The sequence below is a fragment of the Chanodichthys erythropterus genome, chromosome 16, assembly GCF_024489055.1.
Source record: "Chanodichthys erythropterus isolate Z2021 chromosome 16, ASM2448905v1, whole genome shotgun sequence".
Taxonomy (NCBI): Eukaryota; Metazoa; Chordata; class Actinopteri; order Cypriniformes; family Xenocyprididae; genus Chanodichthys; species Chanodichthys erythropterus.
Genome location: NC_090236.1, coordinates 36,241,130 through 36,262,860, shown reverse-complemented (window position 1 = coordinate 36,262,860; position 21,731 = coordinate 36,241,130). Strand labels below are relative to the sequence as shown.

At 34.4% G+C, this 21,731-nt stretch overlaps 2 protein-coding genes across 3 annotated transcripts; both read left to right on the top strand.

Annotated features, from left to right (window-relative positions):
• Window positions 1-1,153: 1,153 nt before the first annotated feature.
• On the top strand, window positions 1,154-5,869 carry tspan37 (tetraspanin 37). Its single transcript, XM_067363122.1, has 7 exons — window positions 1,154-1,362; window positions 1,826-2,014; window positions 4,441-4,515; window positions 4,602-4,700; window positions 4,775-4,927; window positions 5,257-5,340; window positions 5,428-5,869. The coding sequence occupies exons 1-7, from the start codon at window positions 1,303-1,305 to the stop codon at window positions 5,503-5,505; spliced, it is 738 nt and encodes a 245-aa protein (XP_067219223.1). The 5' UTR covers window positions 1,154-1,302; the 3' UTR covers window positions 5,506-5,869.
• Window positions 5,870-6,653: 784 nt separating this feature from the next.
• On the top strand, window positions 6,654-19,245 carry elavl1a (ELAV like RNA binding protein 1a). Of its 2 annotated transcripts, XM_067361860.1 has the most exons (7): window positions 6,664-6,762; window positions 9,555-9,614; window positions 11,590-11,767; window positions 12,210-12,313; window positions 12,812-12,965; window positions 13,054-13,279; window positions 15,542-19,245. In XM_067361860.1, exons 2-7 carry the CDS (start codon window positions 9,579-9,581, stop codon window positions 15,864-15,866), a joined length of 1,023 nt encoding a protein of 340 aa, XP_067217961.1. In that variant the 5' UTR covers window positions 6,664-6,762; window positions 9,555-9,578; the 3' UTR covers window positions 15,867-19,245. The 2 variants fall into 2 exon arrangements, with proteins under 2 accessions (XP_067217963.1, XP_067217961.1); XM_067361862.1 differs by lacking the exon at window positions 9,555-9,614 and having other exon boundaries at window positions 6,654-6,762.
• The last annotated feature ends 2,486 nt before the right edge of the window (window positions 19,246-21,731 follow it).

Sequence of the window (21,731 nt, the reverse complement as noted above, 5' to 3'; positions counted from 1 at the left end):
CAGTAATTGCAAATATAAAAGTTACATAAAATCTCACACTTTTGCTATAAAATGGGCACTTTTTGTGACAGCAACCTCATAATTTTTGATCAAAGGCTTAACTTCAGAATTTGAACTAAAATCAGTATTCTTATGATTGATCTGAACATTTCAGACAGAGTTCAACTAACTTTAAATTGCTTTTTCATGAACCTAAAATAATAATAATAATAATAAAAATGTAGGTGTGACAGGGTTTAGTGTGACAGGGTTGTGATTTTTTGCCCAAATTGGCCACTGCTCTGAATAAATGGAGAGCACATGGCATGCATGATATTAAGAAATCATGAATAATGTTGAAATAACAAAAATTATTTTCTATTTTTAATTAATGTAACAGGGTTGAGTCTTTAAGCTTGACAAACACAATTTCACAACATAATTTAGTTATAATTATTAAAGAAGGTAGGTGGTAACTTGCCTGTGTCTGCTCACAATGTTGTTCAGAAGACATCTATGATGTCACTTCCTATTAATGATGTCACATAAGTATCAGTTCATTATGGTTTGTGTAACTGGGTTGAGGGGTTACTGAGGTACAGAACTAAATGATGTGATTTTAATCATGAATTTACTTAGAAATAAAACATTACCAGCAAAAAAGCACAGATGGATATTTTTGGGAATGGCAAAATGAATTGACTTTTTTCTCATTTTATTATTCATATCCCGAGTACACTTTCATAGAAGGCCTTGAGAGACATGACAAAATAGGTGGTGTCTGCTGAAAAAACTAAATAATTTCTAATTTAAAGATGAAATTTTTTTAAACATTATTAAAGGAGACATTTAAATTAATACAAAAAGCTTTTAAAAATATATTTTGGTAACCCAATAGATAAAATACACTGAAAAAGGTCAGAGGGACTCAAATCGGACCGGTTTCGTGGAATGACTCAAAAAAATAAATAAAATTTGTTTCTGCTATTATTATGTTTAAAGTAGACTTAAAAAATGTTCAGGCCTAGGTCTATATGTTTTAAAACACCACCAATTCATATCGACTGAAGAAAATGTGAGGATTATTATCATATTATATGGTTTTCGAATACTTTATTTCTCTGGTACAGTGCCCCCTACTTGTTTACTTGTTAATTCAGTCACTTCCGCAGTTTTATCTGGTTTCGATCTTTAAATTCATCAAGTAAGCTTTCTTATCAGTGTTTGTCTCTGTTGAAGTTGAACTCGACCGAGAAACCTTGACAGAACCGCGAATCGAATATGTGTGTATAGATTCACACGCGAATCGATTAAAGCAGAGCCATGGCTGCACTGAGAAGAGTTTTCGGGATTTTTCTTAAAATTGCTTGTCTTCTGTTATTGGTGAGTTTAAGCAGTATCATGCACTTGTGTGTTTCGTTTACTAATGCATAATACTAATGCATTTGTCACAATTGCTTTTATAATTGAATGTTTTCTCTAGAAGTGGCTTTGTGTGATTTTTGAGAATTATTTACCTTTTGAGAATTCTATAATCCAAGCTAAATTTAAATCATATTTTTGTAATAGCTGTAGTGTAAACAAGTGAACACAATAAAATAGCTTTAGCATTGTTTCAGGCAAGGGCATCAACTATGATGGAGGTAGATTTAAAATGATTCTTGAAACCAGCCCTGAATAATAGATATAGCCTATTAGATAGACCTACACCTTGTGTAGGAAACAAAAGGATTATTTGTATTTTTGTGTTTTTCAATTGCAGTGACTGCTCACATGTACAGCACATGACAAGAAATGACTTTTAGGAAATACATGCCCTGTTTTGTTTCCTCTTTACTTTGTCCAGCTGGCTGGGATTACAGGTCTGGCTGGATCATTCTTGCTGCACAAATACAGAGTTTATGGTCTGTTCTTTAGCAGCTTTTATTTAATTCTCCCTGCACTGCTGGCTGTTGTTGGAGGAGTCATTCTCCTTATCAGCGGATGCTTTGGCTGTCTGGTGTCCAACAAAAAAACTTCATGTCTACACGGATTGGTGAGATTGCCTTTTTATTAAAGCGGGGGTATCACACACAGTTTCTGCCAATCTCATGTTAATCTTAAGTACCTATAGAGTAGTATAGCATACTTCATATCACCGAAAAGTCTTTCGTTGAATCATATTTATAAAAGATTCATACGCTGTACCGAGTCTTTCTGAAAACAGCCGAGCATCTGGAGGCGTGCCGTGTGAGCGGAGCAAAAGAGCGACGAGCATGCGCAGCTTTTGTGTAGAAATCAAAATTATAATCACGATTATTAATCATGTTTATTCTATCAAAAGAGTAATGTAACTATGGCTATTTTGCAAGTTCTTTACCAACCTACACTTCACCCAAAAGGCCTGTAGGTGGCACAAAGACTTAAATTGAACCAACTATGATAACTTCGTTAGATGGTAAATCAATACAAAACATGGTTTTGGTGAGCGCTTTGTAATATGTATTCACATTAGATTTTAAAGCAACACAATTTGTTTGCAATTAGACAAACCAGATTCAAATTGCCCGGCAAATTCGTAAAGCAAATAAAAAATCATTTCTAGCTGATCAACATTATGAAAACTGGTAAAACCTTTAGGAACTTAAAAAGATAAAACAGCGAAATTCCTAATATTACTTCCAATATTTCCAAATTATGTTCATTTTCATAGAGCGGGACAATATCGTGACGATTATTTAAAATCAATTGAGAGAAGCAGATATCGTTATTGTGATAAAATACAATTAATCGTGCAGCCCTAAATTTAATTTAATTTTGAGTGGACATTTGATATTCAACAGTATCCTTGACATTTATTCAACAGTGCTTTTGATCTGCCTGCATTGACACTATTCTTTAAAAGGAAAAATGATATACCAATTATCAATGTAAAGCTGCTTTGACACAATATGCATTGTAAAAAGCGCTATATAAATAAAGGTGACTTGACTTGACTAGAGATCGTCTGCAAGCTATCAATAGCTAACACACGATACACCATCGCATTATCCATGGATAACTTTTGAATCACTGTAAAGGATATAGCGTATAGTGATGATGAATAATGAATTTATGAATCCATTATATTCGTGTTGTTTACATTATATGCACTTAGGCACCTATTGCCAACAAAACAGACATTTGAAGCAGTTTTACTCACCACATGCTGCTCCGACTCATGAGCGGGATCATTATCGCTGTGACCGCTCCATCTTTCAGTTTCAAACGATCTGTAAATCCAGCGTAGAACTGGGCCTTGTTTATGAAACCATAAGCGCCGATCCTGAGGGCTCGAGCAGCCACGGAAAAGCACAAGATATTCTCCTTTCATTTTAACCAATAGAAAAGTGATTGCAACTATGGTTATTTTAATGACAAATATTGAGAGCGCATCAATGAAATGCGTGAGCACAAAACTCTCAGCTCCACTGAATGCTGGGTTGTTTGGGAAGCAAGGTTATCTTTCCCTCACAACCAAAAACACACTTCTTTGGTGACATTGTTGATTTCATGAAGTCCTGTGACAGCGCTGCCGATGACGTAAAGCCGAATGAAGCGTGTTGATGGGCATGCTCTTGCTCTCTTGCTCTTCCGGGAGAAGTGCCCATACAAGGAATTCCGACCTTTCTGATGTCACACAGGCACGTGCTTGAAAAAAGATTCTTTATAAAAGATTCATACGCTGTACCGAGTCTTTCTGAAAACAGCCGAGCATCTGGAGGCGTGCCGTGTGAGCGGAGCTAAAGAGCGACGAGCATGCGCAGCTTTTGTGTAGAAATCAAAATTATAATCACGATTATTAATCATGTTTATTCTATCAAAAGAGTAATGTAACTATGGCTATTTTGCAAGTTCTTTACCAACCTACACTTCACCCAAAAGGCCTGTAGGTGGCACAAAGACTTAAATTGAACCAACTATGATAACTTCGTTAGATGGTAAATCAATACAAAACATGGTTTTGGTGAGCGCTTTGTAATATGTATTCACATTAGATTTTAAAGCAACACAATTTGTTTGCAATTAGACAAACCAGATTCAAATTGCCCGGCAAATTCGTAAAGCAAATAAAAAATCATTTCTAGCTGATCAACATTATGAAAACTGGTAAAATCTTTAGGAACTTAAAAAGATAAAACAGCGAAATTCCTAATATTACTTCCAATATTTCCAAATTATGTTCATTTTCATAGAGCGGGACAATATCGTGACGATTATTTAAAATCAATTGAAAAAAAGATCCTGAAATTTAAGAGGATTTGGAAGAGTATTTTTGGCACAGATGTTTAGCATGAGAATCCAACTCTTTAACAGTGTAAATGAGTCAGAATACATGAAATGGCATTACACCCCCCTTTAAGTGAAAACAGGACTGAACAATAATAATTTACTCATCATAAGAATGGACTTTGGAGTTAATATTTGTATATTCTCTTTCAGTTTGTGTATATTCTCATTATTGTGTTTTGCGTTGTGGGGACTACTGCTGCGTTGGCTTACTCTCATAAAAGGAAGGTAACTGTAATTTTAAGTTACTTGGTTGGCTATACAAAAGTGTATTTTATTGAAACTGTTTTAACATAAAATGTGATCTTTTTTAGCTTGATGTGGACTTGGCTCCGCTTAAAGATGTGTTTCAGAACTACAGTGGTAATAGCCAAGATCCTGATACAAAAGCAGTGGATGCCCTTCAGCGTGAGGTACTTGCACAGAAATCTCAAGGATTTCTCTGTGTTTGGCAAAATCAGATTGTAACACTTTTTTTTTGTTACAGTTGCAGTGTTGTGGTGTTAACAACTACACGGACTGGTTGGAAACACCCTGGTTTAATCACAGTAGTAAAGACGAAGTTCCTCTGAGCTGCTGCAACAAAACCTTTCACTACTGCAATGGGACTTTACACTTCCCGGTGCTTATCAATAATGAGGTACAGACACTAATATCATTTGAGCTATCCTATATGAGATTTTGAATATTTTGATTATTTTACAGTTAAGGCTATATCCTTACATTAAAGTCAGCATTAAATAAAAAGTCCTCCCCGTATGTTTTTGTCCTTTTTGATGATCTGTTAAAGGGATAGTTCACCCAAAAATGAAAATTCTATCATCATTTGCTCCCTCTCAAGCTGTTCCTAACCTGTATAAATGTCTTTGTTCTGTTGAACACAAAGGATGATATTTGGAAGAATGTTTGTAACCAAGCAGATCTCGACCCCCACTGACCAGTCTCAACATTGTTTTCTTTCTTTTCTAGGGCTGTCAAGTTAAACTTGAGAGGAAGTTACTACTTGTGGTGGACAGCATTATGATAACTTCTTTAGTGGTTTTCTTTGTAATGGTGAGCACTGTGACTTCAATTATAACTCATTTATGACTTGATGATTTACAAGATTTATAATGTCATCTCTGACCCTTCCCTCATCAGGTAATGTCTTGGATTGCAGTGGCACAGCTAATGAAACATCAACCCCCGCAAGAGTATCGAATCCTGGACAAAGAATAAAAGCCACTGATGGAATTTATATCTTTGTGACTTTTCTGAGTGACTTTTTATTTATACATTTTTTTATATACACTACCGGTCAAAAGTTATTGAACGGCAAGATTTTTTAATGTTTTTCTTCTTCTGCTCACCAAGGCTTCTTTTATTTGATCCAAAATACAGTAATATTGTGAAATATTTTTACAATTTAAAATAACTGTTTTCTATTTGAATATATTTTAAAATGCAATTTATTTCTGTGATGCAAAGCTGAATTTTCAGCATCATTACTCCAGTTTTCAGTGTCACATGATCCTTCAGAAATCATTCTGATAGGCTGATTTGATTCTCAAGAAACATTAATTATTATTATCAATGTTGTAAACAGTTGTGTTCATTTATTTCAGGATTATTTGTTGAATAGAAAGTTCAAAAGAACAGCATTTATCTGAAATATAATGCTTTTGTAACATTATTACTACCGTTCAAAAGTTTGGGGTCAGTAAGTTTTTTGTTTTTTTTGGAAAGAAATTAAAGAAATTCTTAATTTTATTCAGCAAGGATGCATGTGACAGTATAGACATTTATAATGTTACAAAAGCTTTATATTTCAGATAAATGCTGTTCTTTTGAACTTTGTTCATCAAATAATCCTGAAAAAAATGTACACAACTGTTTTCAACATTGATAAATAATAATAAATGTTATTAAAATGATTTCTGAAGGATCATGTGACACTGAAGACTGGAGTAATGATGTTGAAAATTAAAGAAATTGCATTTTAAAATATTAAAATTTTAAATTGTAAAAATATTTAACAATATTACTTTTTTTTGCTGTATTTTGGATCAAATAAATGAAGCCTTGGTGAGCAGAAGAGACTCATTTTAAAAACATTAAACAATAATAAAAGATTTGACCGTTAGTGTATATTTAATTGTTATTATGAATTATTCTGATATCATCCAGTTCACGTTTTTTTTCTAAATTACACTAAATTATATTTCTACACTGTCCTAAGAATATTTTGTATATGTACGCACGTTTTATTTTGTACAATAAATCTGATAACATCGAACAAAAGGTCTGATTGTATTATTAGTGACTGTCGATCTGAATGGATGATGAAAGTGGGCGGGGCTTAGACTTCCGCTTCCTCGACGTAGCTCCATTGTGGCGTGCTCTCTGTGTCACGAGAGCGCAGCGCCAAAAAGCCACGTTCTGCTAAAGCTCCGCGTGCATCCATTCTACTGCAGAATCGGAAAGACGTTAAAGTTGGTAAGACGCCATTAATATATTCAAACGTATGATTTTTGTACTATGATACATTTAAATTGATTTATTATGATCTAGTAACGGTTATAAATCTGTTCGGTGTTTGAGGCCTTGCTTTATTTGGGTTAGGCCCCTTAGCGCAGCCTGCTCGAGTTTGAATCGAGAGTTGTATGGGATTTAGCGAGCGAGTCATCGCGAAAATAAGGAGACGGTGTGTGGGGAGCGAGGCCTCGTGTTGTGTGGTATTTCAATGTCGGACTTATTTTGAATCGCTGATTCTTTACAAACATGCAGTGTAATGCCGCGAGGTTGTTGTTGTTCTGTAGCTACGATACGAACCGTAACAATGGCGAGGTAATCTAGACCCGCGTGAGTGATGTCCCGCTGCTGTGAATTTCACGCCCCCACGACTAGGCAGAATTAAAAATGTCCTTTATTAACAGAATTTTATAACAGACTAATAAATAGTGTTGTCAGTATTAATGATAGTAGTACATTTTATAAGTTAATACGCTCAACCGCTCGTATAAATGTCGTATAAATGCAAATATTTTGTCGTGGGTGAATGAAAATCTTGAAATGAAACGGACCTCTTGTCCATCACTTGGTTGTAAAATGTTGCATCAAATTAATTTTATAAGTTAGACATAGTTAAGGTTAGGGTTAATCAGCCATTTTGTGTCAGGAAAGGTTTATTTAACCTATTATTACTTTGGTGACACTTTACAATAAGGTTTATTAGTTAACATGAACTAATAATGAATTGCACTTCTGCAGCATTTATTAATCTTTGAATGTTAATTTCAACATTTACTAATACATTAAGTGTTGTATTAACATTAGTTAATGCATTGTGAACTAACATGAACTGCTGTATTTTTATTTAATGTTTACAAAGATTAATAAATGTATTACTCATGGTTAGATCATGTTAGGTAATACATTAACTAATGTTAACAAATGAATCTTACTGTAAGTGTTACCATTACTTTTAATTGTGCAGTCCAAAATAGATTAACAGAATTAGGTTTTATGTCATGTAGATTTTTTTTTTTTTTTTTTTTTTTTTTTTTTAATCCTCTGGCATACTTCGTTTGGGGTCGACACTTGTGACCTCTGGGGTCTCTGGAGAGTAACTATATATAATATATAATTTATTTTTAAACAAATTTAAAATAGGTTTTTATGTCTTTATAAAAGAGACCCACATTTCTAACTTTCATTAATGGGGACAACATTGATCATTTGACATGGTTTAGTGTAAGATTTTTGCCCATCTTTTGAAAACTGCAGTTTTAAAAGTAAAAAATGATCACTTTTACCAGTAGATGGCTGCAGAGCTCCACTATTTGCTATTTGACTGACTGAAAGACATCTTTTCACCATTTTTTTTTCAGTTGGATTCCTATCTAAATATTATGGAATCTCAATTATAACAGTAAAAAAGATTTTGTTGTCAGTTTTCTACCGAGAAATTTTTCAATAATGTTACATTATGATTGGAATCAAACCTGAACAAGATGTTGCAAAGAAAAGTCGTTTATTTCAGTCATCTGTTGTTCATATAATTCTACAAATTTAATCTACACATCTACACAAATTATAGAAAGGTACCAAATATGTAAAAACTGTTCAAATACACAACATGAACATCAAAATGCAATGTACTGAACAGCAATAACAAATCAGCAAATAAAGCACATGGATTCTGTCTTTTTTCTAGTACAAATAATGTTAAACTTTGACAAAGTAATTTGTATTGTTATAATTGTGATTTTAAAATATTTAGATATGAATCCAATTGAAGAAAAACTTGTGAAAAGATGTCTTTCTTTCAAATAGCAAATATCAAAAAGTGGAGCTCTGCAGCCATCTACTGGTAAAAGTGATCATTTTTTAATTTTAAAACTTAATTTTAAACCATGTCAAATAATCCATGGTGTCCCCATGAATGAAAGTTAGAAATGTGGATCTTTTATAAAGTGAATTTTACATAAAAAGCTGTTTTTGTATAAACTTATTCAAAAAACCCTTTTTAATTTATTGATATAAATTTAAAATATATCACAAATCCTCCAGAAACTGCACAAATGAGGGGTAAAAATATTAATAAAAAGAGTAAACATTATATTTGATAAAGTCATTTTGTTGACTGGGGTCTTCAGAGACCCCGAAGGTCACGAGTGTTACTTTTTTTCACACTAACATAAAAACAGATGTCATTTCAATTAATTATTTTATTTGTAGTTCTACAAAGTGTTAACTACCGTACAAAGTTTCATGCAATTCGGTCAATTTTTTTTATTTTATTTTTTTATTTTAGCAAATGAAATTTGGGGTCAAAAAGACCCCAAAGACCATTAGAGGATTAAAGTGATTTAAAAAAAAAAAAAAAAGATTAAATATTTAAACTTTTTGCTTTTGAACTCTTAACTACATATGTAATATTTTAATGATTGGTGTTCTCCCCCCCCCCCCCCCCCACCCCCCCCCCCCCCCCCATTTTTAAAAACTACAAAAAGATATATGTGTATGAACCTTATATTTGTGAAGGCAGAACAGATTCAAAGTGAGGTGCTAAAAATACACGCTGAAATTACACCAGTCTTAATGGCCGATGGTTGTTATTCTTTTTCCACAGGTTATATCAGAAGGTGGCTCATCTTATCTTTTTGCCCTTTTATTTTAGTTTATTTATTTTACTCTGAACCCCCCAAACCCGCCTTTGCCTTCCCTACCACCCCTTTTCGTCAGCGTGTATTTTTATTACCTTATTTTGTTTTTGGTATCTTCAGAGTTGGGATCTGTGACGGCTCTTCATGGCAGTCAGAAGGGGACACGTTAGATACTTAAAAGTGAGTAGAATTTGCGTCCATCAGGGACTGAATGTGGATTTTAAAAATGATCTGAGTCAGTAGTGTTTAGTGCTTGTAGGCTGTTTTCGTCCATGTAGTGCTGTAGCCTGTTTCAAGCGAGTAGTACTTGAGGTTTAATACTGTCATCTGAGGTAGACTTTTCACTAGATGCACTAGACATATTATTAGGTGTTGCATAATGTCAGCTGAAGGTATCTGACCTGGCAAATGCTGCAAAGTTTTACCATGTTCATTCATAGGGACCGGCTCGCGATCGAAGTGTTCGGATAGAGTGTGGCCGGAAATGTCTGAATGATTCAGACCACATTATCAAAACCTCCAATGATGGGCTGTGGGAGGAACAGTATTAATGCCTGTTTGTTTCAGCCTTGAAGGTTGACTGGCTACCCATGTGGAATACACAATAAGAGCTCTCTTCTAACATGAATGGCGCACTGTCCGATATCAGAATAATTATGGTGACCACAGTGTTTACTTCCTTCATCTTCACCTAAAATGACTCAAAGGGCTTAGACATCCAGGAACCCCCTTTTTTTTAATGTACACTACCATATTTTATTGGTTTTGTGTTGAATAAATTGTGGTCATGTGCAGTTTCAGCTAGACTCCATTGGAGGCAGTGTTGATCATAGAATGAGTTGACAATTATATACATGTCCTTTTGCTTATAGTTGTTACTTTTATTTTACTGTTAACTTGGTACATATTCTTATCACTCATAGTTAATCTTTGTGGTATGATGAACTTTTATATTTGGTGATTAAAAACACTGTGGTTTAAGTCAGATAGTTAAATTTTTGCAGATAACATATTAGAGATGCTCCGATACTAAATTTCTCTACTGATTATTCAGTGATATCTGCCGATACCAATAGTTTGGGGGGTTCTGCCTTTTACACCTTTTTTTAAATTTATGATGATTTCATTATAATTAATAATTCTATTTTTAATTTATATTTTGAAAGAAATGCAAGAAACTTTATTCTCTCTATTTAATCAACTTTTTTCAGAGTAACTGGTATCAGTTTTAAATAAACTCATTACTCAAATTAATATTAACACCCATTAACTAAATTCTGAAGATTACATTAATGTTTCTTAACTTCATAAATGATATTAATTCATATTACTATTAATATTAAACATCAAACTGGCTTCTTAGCATTTTCTTTGTGCAAAGCCCAAATGCAGTGCATTTTCCTGCCCTCTTTTGATTGACAGGTTATATCAGCCCTGACTATTGGCTGTTTTTAAACTGTCGGCTGATAGTGTGAAAATTTGCTTTTATCTGCCGATATATATCTGTGCATCTCTATTACATATTAAGACAAAGGTGAATTATTCTCTGAAAGGGAATGTTGTATTGCTCTGTTCTAGTGCCTGGTTATCTATATTTAATGTTTTTTGTCAGTAGCTGACTTGGTGTTATTGGTTCATTTGTGTCAGGCACAATGGAAATGCAGCCAAACAAGTGTAATTAATTAAATATCTGTGTCAGTGTGGGTTTCTAACTAATCGAGGCATTTTGAAGTCATTAGAGGAACGGTCTTGTTAGATGTTTCCATTATTTCTTTTCTAGGCAAGAATATAAAACCCTTAATTCACAAATTAGATTCTCTTCTGTCTTAAAATGACGGAATGCTCCATTATCAAGGAAAATATAGCCTTTAAGTGTGTAAGAATAATGTAATCTCCCACAAATGTTTTTTTTATTTTAATTTTCCTTAATTGAATGTTTGTCACTCTGTTACTGGCTTGCCAGCTGTAGTAATTGAAAATGTTTTCAGCCAGATCTAGGCCTAATTTTTAGGCTTTCTACACATGCAGGCACAATAGCAAGTAACGATTAACACTAAAAAGAGTTGGCATTAAATATTCAATATTGTCCAATTCAACTTTTATTGGCAAAAATGTATAATCCTCACAAACTTTTAATTTTTTTTTATTTCTATAGGAGGTCTATGACATGTCGAACGGTTACGAAGATCACATGGCCGATGAGCCTAAAGATGCCAAAACAAACCTCATCGTCAACTACTTGCCTCAGAATATGAGCCAGGATGAGCTGCGGAGTCTCTTCAGCAGCATTGGGGAGGTGGAGTCTGCTAAACTTATTCGTGACAAAGTAGCAGGCAAGTATTTATCTGCACTTGACACACTGGTTTCAAATCAGACACATGAAAAATTAATGTTGAGAGGAAGATGTGAGAAAATATTGTTTGTCTTTGTTGGTTTAGGGTTGTAGTGTCTTTATTTTGCAGGGTTTGCATATAGCCATGATGTCAATTTAAGAACAAAATTAATTTAAGTGATTTGCGCTTTTGGACAAAACTCTGAAGCACTGGAAGTGTTTCTTCACAATTCAGTGTTGACAGAGACAAAAAAAACTACATATTTTTAGTTTCCTTTCTCAGGCCTGTCCCAAGTCAACGTGGATTTATTTGTTTGTTGGCATCAATTTTTCCCCCCAGAAGTTTAACATTTGATAGTAGGATGTTTTTTTCCTTTGTATTTGGAACGTTTCAACTTTTTTTTGTTTTGTTTGTTTTATTGTTTTCCTTTTTTTTTCTCTAGGCCACAGTTTAGGGTACGGATTTGTTAACTATCTTAACCCTAATGATGCAGAAAGAGCAATCAGTACTCTCAATGGACTGAGACTACAGTCTAAAACTATCAAGGTAATGTGACAAAAGGTGCTCCTGTGTAACGTTAAATTGTGTCATTGCTTCAGATCACCGGTTGTGAGAACAAGGCAGCGTGAACAAAGTAAAGTTGTTGTTGGAGTAGAATTGCTCAGAGCTGATGGAATCTTGGTTGTGGCCTTTTTATCAGGCTTTTCAATATTTAGATTCATCTATTTAAAGATTTATTTTATTATCTATGGTTTTTCAGGTTGCAAGCATGTTGCTTTAATGCTGTTTGAATTCTATATGTTAGTTTTTACAATTTTTCTATTTCTATTAAAGTATTTGTAAGTAAAGGACCCATGGTAAAAACTATTTATTTTTTGTTTGGTGTTCCCTATTTGAAAAGAATTTACCATTTTGAAAATTTACAAAAATTGAAAAATCTAAGTTTGTATCTCCTTTGTTTGTTTTTTTTTAAATTTAGCATAGCCATAGTTTATTAAGAGATTTCTTCTCAATCTGATCTTTTAACTTTGCTCTCTCTGACAGGTGTCATATGCCAGGCCAAGCTCTGACACCATAAAGGATGCCAACCTTTACATCAGCGGGCTGCCTAAAACAATGACGCAGAAGGACGTAGAAGAAATGTTTACACGTTATGGCAGAATAATCAACTCCCGTGTCCTCGTCGATCAAGCATCAGGTTGGTAGATGAGCAAAGTTGTCTGTGATACTTATCTCCTGTAAACTAGTGTTGTATTCAAGCGCTTCCTGTTTTATCCTAATTGCAGGACTCTCTCGTGGTGTGGCTTTCATTCGGTTTGACAAGAGGGCAGAGGCAGAGGATGCAATTAAGGACTTGAATGGGCAGAAACCGCCAGGCGCCGCAGAACCCATCACTGTCAAGTTTGCCGCCAGTCCCAATCAAGTGAAAAACTCACAAATTATTTCCCAGATTTACCACACACAGCCTCGCCGCTTCGGGGGGCCCGTCCACCACCAGGCCCAGAGATTCAGGTGATTGTCCAAGATTGTATTTCTCTATGTGCTTGGTTAGTAGGGGTTAAATGGATCGTAGTTGATCCATACGGACCAGGCACCACGGTTCGTCACGCATGTCGTGGTTTGATGGCAAGTTTAATTAAATTTTATGCCGTATTGTTCCGAATATAAGACAAGCCCCCTCCCCCCACCCCTTTTCAAGATGTACCTTTTAGAAAGTGTCTTTTTGAAGACCAAATCTTGTATTTTATAAAGCAAATGCTTTTATTTGGAAGATAATTTTCATATTGCATAGTTTTCATATTTTATTTTTTGTATTGAAAGTATGGTATGGTATTCTAGTCCCTAAATATAAGACGAAGCTTTTTTTCCAGATGCATGCATTTTTTTTAGAAAAAAAATTCTTATATTCAGAACAATATGGTCATTTGCACACGTTTTGTCTTGCCCGTTTACACGTTTAATCGGCAAGTATTCTTGTAAATGCAGTCGGTTATGTCCTAAGTGAATGTAAACAGTTGAGAATGTAAATCAGTATCAGATGTGTATCATTATATTGGATCTGTGCATTAGGTCTTAAAGTGACAGCAGCCTATAAATACCTGTTCTTGTCTGTCATTAATGTTAATCAGCCAAGAAAAAACAGCTTTAACACAGATTAATCTATATTAAATTTATACAGTGAACACTATAGTGTTATGTTGCTTTTACATATAAAATAAGGTCTAAATGTAGTAATTTTGTTATTGTATCCAGTGCTTCCCACAGGTTTGAAATATACTTGCGGTGGTAGCGGGGCGAAAAATCCTCCTATTACCCACGGCACAAAAATGGTCTACTACATGTGACAAACAAATAATGTGTGATTTGTAACAGTATTTTTATTTAACTGAAATTAATTTTAATTACATAGCATATTAAATTTAATTACATACTAATATTATGCGTTATGCATTGTAAATTATGCAAAATTACAGCATTTAAATGGTTCACCTTTTCCTATGTTCTCCTTACTGTCATATAGTGTCTCAGTAAATGGGACACAGACTTTACTAGTAAAATTTATAAAATGAATAATATGTGTGTCAAATAATGTTCTTAGTCTCTTCTTTCTGTGGGGGAGACTGCAATAATTAACTATGAATTAAATGGAAATCAAATTAAATACAATTTACTGTGTAACCAAAATACCAATAATGCCCAAAAGAAAAATAATTTTTTTAATTATAAACAAGCCCTACAGGTACTCTTATTTTGAAATGTCTGTACTATTGCAGGCTGATCCTTCAGATTCTTACAATCGTCTAAAACATTTTATATAAAGGCCATAAAGTAGACATTGTAATAATTCATCAACTTGAGTTCATTAGCAGTCGCTTGGCATAAATATGTGCTTTTCATTGATTGAGAATCACACTAAAGCAATCTGAACACAGTCTGAAGCACTGTTGCGCAAAATTGTAGAACACGCAAAAGCGGCGCCTTGTGACTTTGCAAAATGCAGCGCCCGTGGGAATGTTAGCGGGAGTAAACAGTTCTGACTCACATAACGAGCAGGTACGAAACTACTAGTTAATCGATCGCGGATGGTTTCATTATCTTGCGCGGATATAAAAGTATAAGAGGATAAAAATAATAAAAGCAAAAATGTGTCTCCAAATATACTTAGGCGGCCGTTATACGTGGGCGGCCCGCCCAAGTAAAGTCTATGTGTGGGAAGCACTGGTATCTATTCTTGTGTATTTGTTTTAATTTTTTTTTGTTCACTTGCCTTTATTAGTTAGGCAAGTACTTTTTTGCCGTGGTATCTGTGTATTTAAAGTGTGCTTTAAGTAATAAAAGGAAAGCAAAGTCACCCCCAAAATATTTTTGTTGCTGATCTGAAAATTGATCTCTCTAACTTTAATATGATCTGAACCATGAGCTTTGTGTTGTTTAACCACTATTGGTTAGGAAAAACTGTAGGGCAGGACTTGATTTGGTCTATTAGCAGTTCATTGAATAGTTGTGGTTTGCTATTGCTGTGATGTCATGTGAGTGACAAGTTGTCCCACCCTTACAGCAGTAAACACGTCAACAGAGAAATGTCGCTGCAAGTGACGCATGAATTTAAAAAGTAATAAAGTGCACAGATCCTTTATATTAAATACAGCAATATTTAATTTAAAAACAAGAATTGTCATTTTGGATTTCATGGTGACTTTTAAAACATTTCTTTAAGTTTCTAAAATGTGTGTCTCTGAACTCATCCTAAATTATGCTGTTTCCTGTCTTCAGGTTCTCTCCTATGAGTGTCGACCACATGAGCGGCATGTCTGGCGTTAACATGCCTGGAAACTCCTCGTCAGGCTGGTGTATTTTCGTTTACAACCTGGGCCAGGATGCGGATGAGGGCATTTTGTGGCAGATGTTCGGGCCCTTCGGCGCCGTCACAAATGTCAAAGTGATCCGTGATTTCAACACCAACAAGTGCAAAGGATTTGGGTTTGTTACCATGACAAACTATGAAGAGGCAGCCATGGCTATCGCCAGCCTCAACGGCTACCGCCTCGGGGACAAGATTTTACAAGTGTCGTTCAAAACAAGCAAGTCGCACAAGTAGAAAGCAGGGTTGCCAGGAAAATGAAGGAGAGGGGTGTTTTCTGCGAAGCCTCAGAAATTGGCGCAGTTTTGAAAAAGAAAACTCTTATTTTTAGTGTAATCAAGTCTTTGCAAATGTTCACGTTTCGCAGTCTCGTTTAGACAGTTTCTTTTAAGATTCAAGCTGTTGGATGCTTCAAATGCAAGTGTTTTAGGCGTTCTGGTTTATCCCAATATTTGACCAATAATGCGTTTAATACAAATTTGTCTCTGATGTTAGCCTGATATTGTTGCTATGTGCCATATGTGGTCGGACACCTCGTTCACCAGATGCTGGATTTAAAACTTTTTTTGTCAGAATCTACATCCTACATAGCTCTTCAGTATTTACGATGCCTTAATTTGATGTCATTTTTCCACTTTGCCCTCAATAATGTAGCACTTTTTGATTTGGCAGGAATCTCATTACCCATCTCACAACAGTTCATTTGTTTATTAAAGTCTGAGTTTTAAATCCAGCATGCTGAGTGCTTCTTAGAAAAGAGGTAATGGCAAAGGAAATGAGGGGAAAATCTTTAACTAACTTGTTAATCGTTTGTAAGGGACCCTCTGAAAAGACTGATAACTAAGAAGGACCAAAGACATGAATGGAAGGTTTAGTTTTCCCGGACAGAGGTGCAGGTTGCACATCCCTAAGAATATTCCAAAAATATTTGGACATCTGAATACTAGGTACTGAGTATTTATGTAAAATGTAATCACATTTGAGCATCAGCATCTTGTTTATGGTTTGCGTTTTCTTTTTGTTTTTGTTTCTCTAGGCTAATACATACTTCAAGTTTAGTTTGTTTATTTGAAAATGGATATCCAGTACTAATGCATATGCTTTTTAAGACTGCCTTGTGATATTTGTGTTCTGTTCTTTTTCTTTTTTTTTCTTTTTTTTTTTGCTTTTGTGTTTACTTTTGAAACCTTTCATTTTGTTTCACATGGCATTTACAATCATTAAATTTTATTTTGTTTTGCTCAACTTTTTGTTTTGTTTCTTTATTTTATCTTTTAATTAGTTCTTTCATTTTGTCCATTAATAGTCAACTCTAGACACATTTACAGATGCAGACAGCTGAATATTCAAGGCCTGTTCACACCAAGAACAACTATATTAGCGCCCGCACCAGTGAACGATAATGTTCTGTCTGTTCTAAGCGTGTGCTGTTTTGTTGTCTTTAAATGCTTAGGCTCTTTAAATTCTGATTGGCTGTCAATGTTTTTATCGTTCATCAGATGGTACGGATGTAGCGATGCCCTCATTTCGCGATTCGATACATATCACAACACTGAACTCACGATACGATATTATTGCGATACTTCAAGACATATGGTAAAAGGTTAACAAAAACTTAACTGGATTTGAACACTAAAGTTGGTATTACATTGGGGATGGAAATGAATAGGCTTGAACCTGGTGCTGTTAACCCAATGCACAGGACGATGTTGATACCAGAATAAAAATATTCATGATTCTGAAGTGTAAATACAGAAAAATATGCATATGTTTGCACTCTGTCATTGACTAGATATATTTAAAATAATGTAGGCCACTTTTTACTGGTAACACAAGACATTTGGCATTATTAGGACCTACAAATACTTCCCCATTGCATGATTATACAATATATATATATATATAAATAGTTCAATGTAGTACTGACACTAACTCTGAAAAACTTGAATTTTTTTTTCTCACACAGTAATTTTCACTTTAGGTGAACTATACACTATATATATTGTCACTATCCATGATACATATTGTTGCATTTTTGTATTGCGATATTGTGATCATTATAGTTACACCCCTATCAGATAAGTGATTCTAGCGATATTGTTTCTGTGTCATTATTATAGTTGTGGTGTGGACTTTAAAGATATAGTTCTAAAAATCATTCGCAATATAAAATAAAGTATACTTCACTTTATGCTTATGTGTAGGTCAGCATACAGTGTGCGTGACTCGAATTTCGTTTTGTAACTGCACGTACTTGTGTGTATATATATATTTTGCAGTAATTAGTTTATCCACAAGGTGGCAGCCTTGCCCTGGGGGCATCGATTCACAAGGTAGTCAAGAAAAAACTGCATAAACAGAACCGACTGGAACGCATGCAAGCTACAGCGTCAATGGAGGCCTACATAGACAAGAGATTGTGTGAAGAGGTTAAAAGTACCCTCATTTGTACAACTCGTTCGACTGCGAGTACACTGGTGTACACGGGGGGAAAAACGAAGTATACCCTGGGCTTTATAGTTATCGTCCTTGGTGTGAATGGGTCTTCAGTCCACATAGACCTCATGAGAAATACTAAATTACCACATTTCATGGTTTTCATTTTAAGTATGAGATCTTTAGTATTTGTTTTTCAGGCATCGGACCAAATCGTAAATATACAATCTTACGACGGTTGACTTGTTTGATTTGGCCAATGGAGTGCCATTTATTTTGCCTTTCACAGTGGTTCATATTCAACATTTTTCAGTGGTTTTCAGCTGTAGTTCTCATTGAGTGGTGGGGAGGATAGAAACTCAATCTCACAATTGTACAGTCATGCTCCTCTGGAGGTCTTCCAAATATTAGTTTGTAAAACCCCCACATAGGTTCATCTGTATTTAGACAAACCATGAATTTCCTCTTGTGTAGATATTGATCATTTTCAGCACAGACAGTTCTTAGGCTCCCTCTGCTGCAAGACTTAAGGTTGGTATTGTGTGTGTGCGTGTGTGCATATATTTATATTATTGGTGACTGACATTAATCCTAATCTTAAATGTTTTTGTACAGTAACTCACTGTATTTCGTCAGGTTTGTAATAAGCAGCAGTTTACTATACTTGCATCTCCTGTTACGTCATGGTTCATGTGAACCTCTTAGCAGCTTTATAGCCACTGTTGGTTACACATAATTTATATGAAACACTTGGCATTCTCTTTTTGTGCACGTTTTGGCATATGTGCAATATTGAAAAGTGATTCGTAATGATTAGTAGTAATTATAGCAACCGTTTCCCTGTCCATCTTTTTTGATATCCTGATGTTTAAAAAATTAAAATCGCCCAATGTTTTAGAGTCAACTGAGATGCCAGTTGTAAGAAATATCAAGTAGAATTTACTGGATGGTTGCTCGTTTAAGCCTTAATTTATGTAGAATATACTGGAAGAATATTGAATGGTGGAATTATTTATATAGCTTATTGTGTATGGTTTTGTGTTGATATTGATGAGTGTCTTAATTTTTTTTTTAAAAAACTTTTTGGTTCTACAGTGAACATCTGTTATGAGCTACTGTCTAACATGTAGTTGTGAAATAAAATATTGGGCATCATTGCAAAATCTGAAAATTTGTGTCATGGTATTAGTGAAAATAAGTAGATATAGAAGTGTAATTTTTGGAAAATGTTCTGTTTCAGACAGTATTTTCCACTTTTTTTTCAAGTGTGTAGCCCAATCAATCGGTCAGTGGGGGGCACTGCAGCGATCAAATATGAAATTGCTGATAATTGCTGAAAACGTATATTTCTCCGATTTCATTTCCAGTATGAATTTTTAATTTCCCTTTTCGTCTGATCAGAACCAAACCAGTGCAGAAAGATTCTCTGAAGTCTGATTATCAAAAAAAAAAAAAAAAATATATATATATATATATATATATATATATATATATATATATATATATATATATATATATATATATATATATACATATACAGTCCAAAAGTTTGGAACCACTAAGATTTTTAATGTTTTTAAAAGAAGTTTCGTCTGCTCATCAAGGCTACATTTATTTAATTAAAAATACAGTAAAAAAACAGTAATATTGTGAAATATTATTACAATTTAAAATAACTTTTCTATTTGAATACATTTCACAAAGTAATTTATTTCTGTGATGCAAAGCTGAATTTCCAGCATCATTACTCCAGTCTTCAGTGTCACATGATCCTTCAGAAATCATTCTAATATGATGATTTGCTGCTCAAGAAACATTTAATGTGTACAATTGTACAAAATATTTGTGTACAGTATTTTTTTTTCAGGATTATTTGATGAATAGAAAGTTCAAAAGAACAGTGTTTATCTGAAATCTAATCTTTTGTAACATTATAAATGTCTTTACTGCCACTTTTGATTGATTTAATGCATCCTTGCTGAATAAAAGTATTTCTTTAATTTCTTTTAAAAAAAATAAAAATATTCTTACTGACCCCAAACTTTTGAACGGTAGTGTATAATGCTACAGAAGCTTTGTATTTCAGATAAATGCTGTTCTTTTGAACTTTCTATTCATCAAGGAATCCTGAAAAAAAAGTACACAACTGTTTTCAACATTGAAAATAATCATAAATGTTTATTGAGCAGCAGATCAGCATATCAGAATGATTTCTGAAGGATCATGTGACACTGAAGACTGGAGTAATGATGCTGAAAATTCAGCTTTGCATCACAGGAATAAATTACTTTGTCAAATATATTTAAATAGTACAGTTATTTTAAATTGTAATATTTCACAGTATTACTGTTTTTACTGTATTTTTAATTAAATGTAGCATTGGTGAGCAGACGAAACTTCTTTTAAAAACATTAAAAATCTTAGTGTTTCCAAACTTTTGGACTGTACTGTGTATATATATGTGTATATGTGTGTTATATAAAGGTTATATAAAGGGCGCCAAAAACGTTCAATGTGGGCAGGCCACTTTTACTTTACGGAATGAGATTTTCAACAAACTCGAAACACCTGTCTAGGGGCTCAATCTCTGCTCACAGTAAGATAAATTGTGACGATTGGCCACTAGGTGGCGCTATAACATGAGAAAAACCATGAAAACAGCTATAACTATGTAACCGTTAGTCTTTGACTTGGAAATTGGCATGCAGTGTCTCGGTCCAAGAAGCCATGATTGTCTGAGGACAGTGGCATATCTCACAAAATATGGCGCCATCGTCCAATGAAATTTGAGAACCTGTTAGACAAGATTAATGGAGGTCTATCTGAAAGAAACTCAGTATGGGTCTTCGGCACGATGCCCTGAAGGAGCCTGAGAAGTTTTGAGCTAGTGCCAAAATTAAATTTTTAAATGCTTATAACTTTGGGTGTTGACTTATTTTCACAGGAGTCACGTCCTTAGACTCATGAATCTTTGCCGAGTCCGATACCAAACATGCTAGGTTTCGCCTTATGGTTTGTGCAACATCGTGATTTAGTGCTTTTGCAAATCTTCGAAACCATTAGTCCGATCGAGACGAAACCACCATAGGAAACACGGAACCATAGCTTGTCAACTAAACGTCACAGCCCAAATGTCAATTTTGATAGGAAATGGCAAAAAAAAATCCTATATATACACACAGTGCTCAGCGTAAATAAGCACACCCTTTGAAAAGTAACATTTTAAACAATCTCAATGAACACAAAAACTATTTTCAAAATGTTGACAAGACTAAGTTTAATATAGCATCTTTTTAACTTGGAACATGAAAGTAAGGTTAATAATATAACTTAGATTGCACATTTTTCAGTTTTACTCAAATTAGGGTGATGCAAAAATGAGTACACCCCACAACAAAAACTACTACATCTAGTACTTTGTATGACCTCCATGATTTTTAATGACCGCACCAAGTCCTCTAGGCATGGAATGAACAAGTTGGCGACATTTTGCAACGTCTGTCTTTTTCCATTCTTCAAGAAGAGACTGGATGGAGAGTGATGCTCAACTTGTCTTCAGAATTCCCCATAGGTGTTCGATTGGGTTCAGATCAGGAGCCACTGAATCACTTTCACCCTGTTCTTCTTCAGAAATCCAACAGTGGCATTAGATGTGTGTTTGGGATC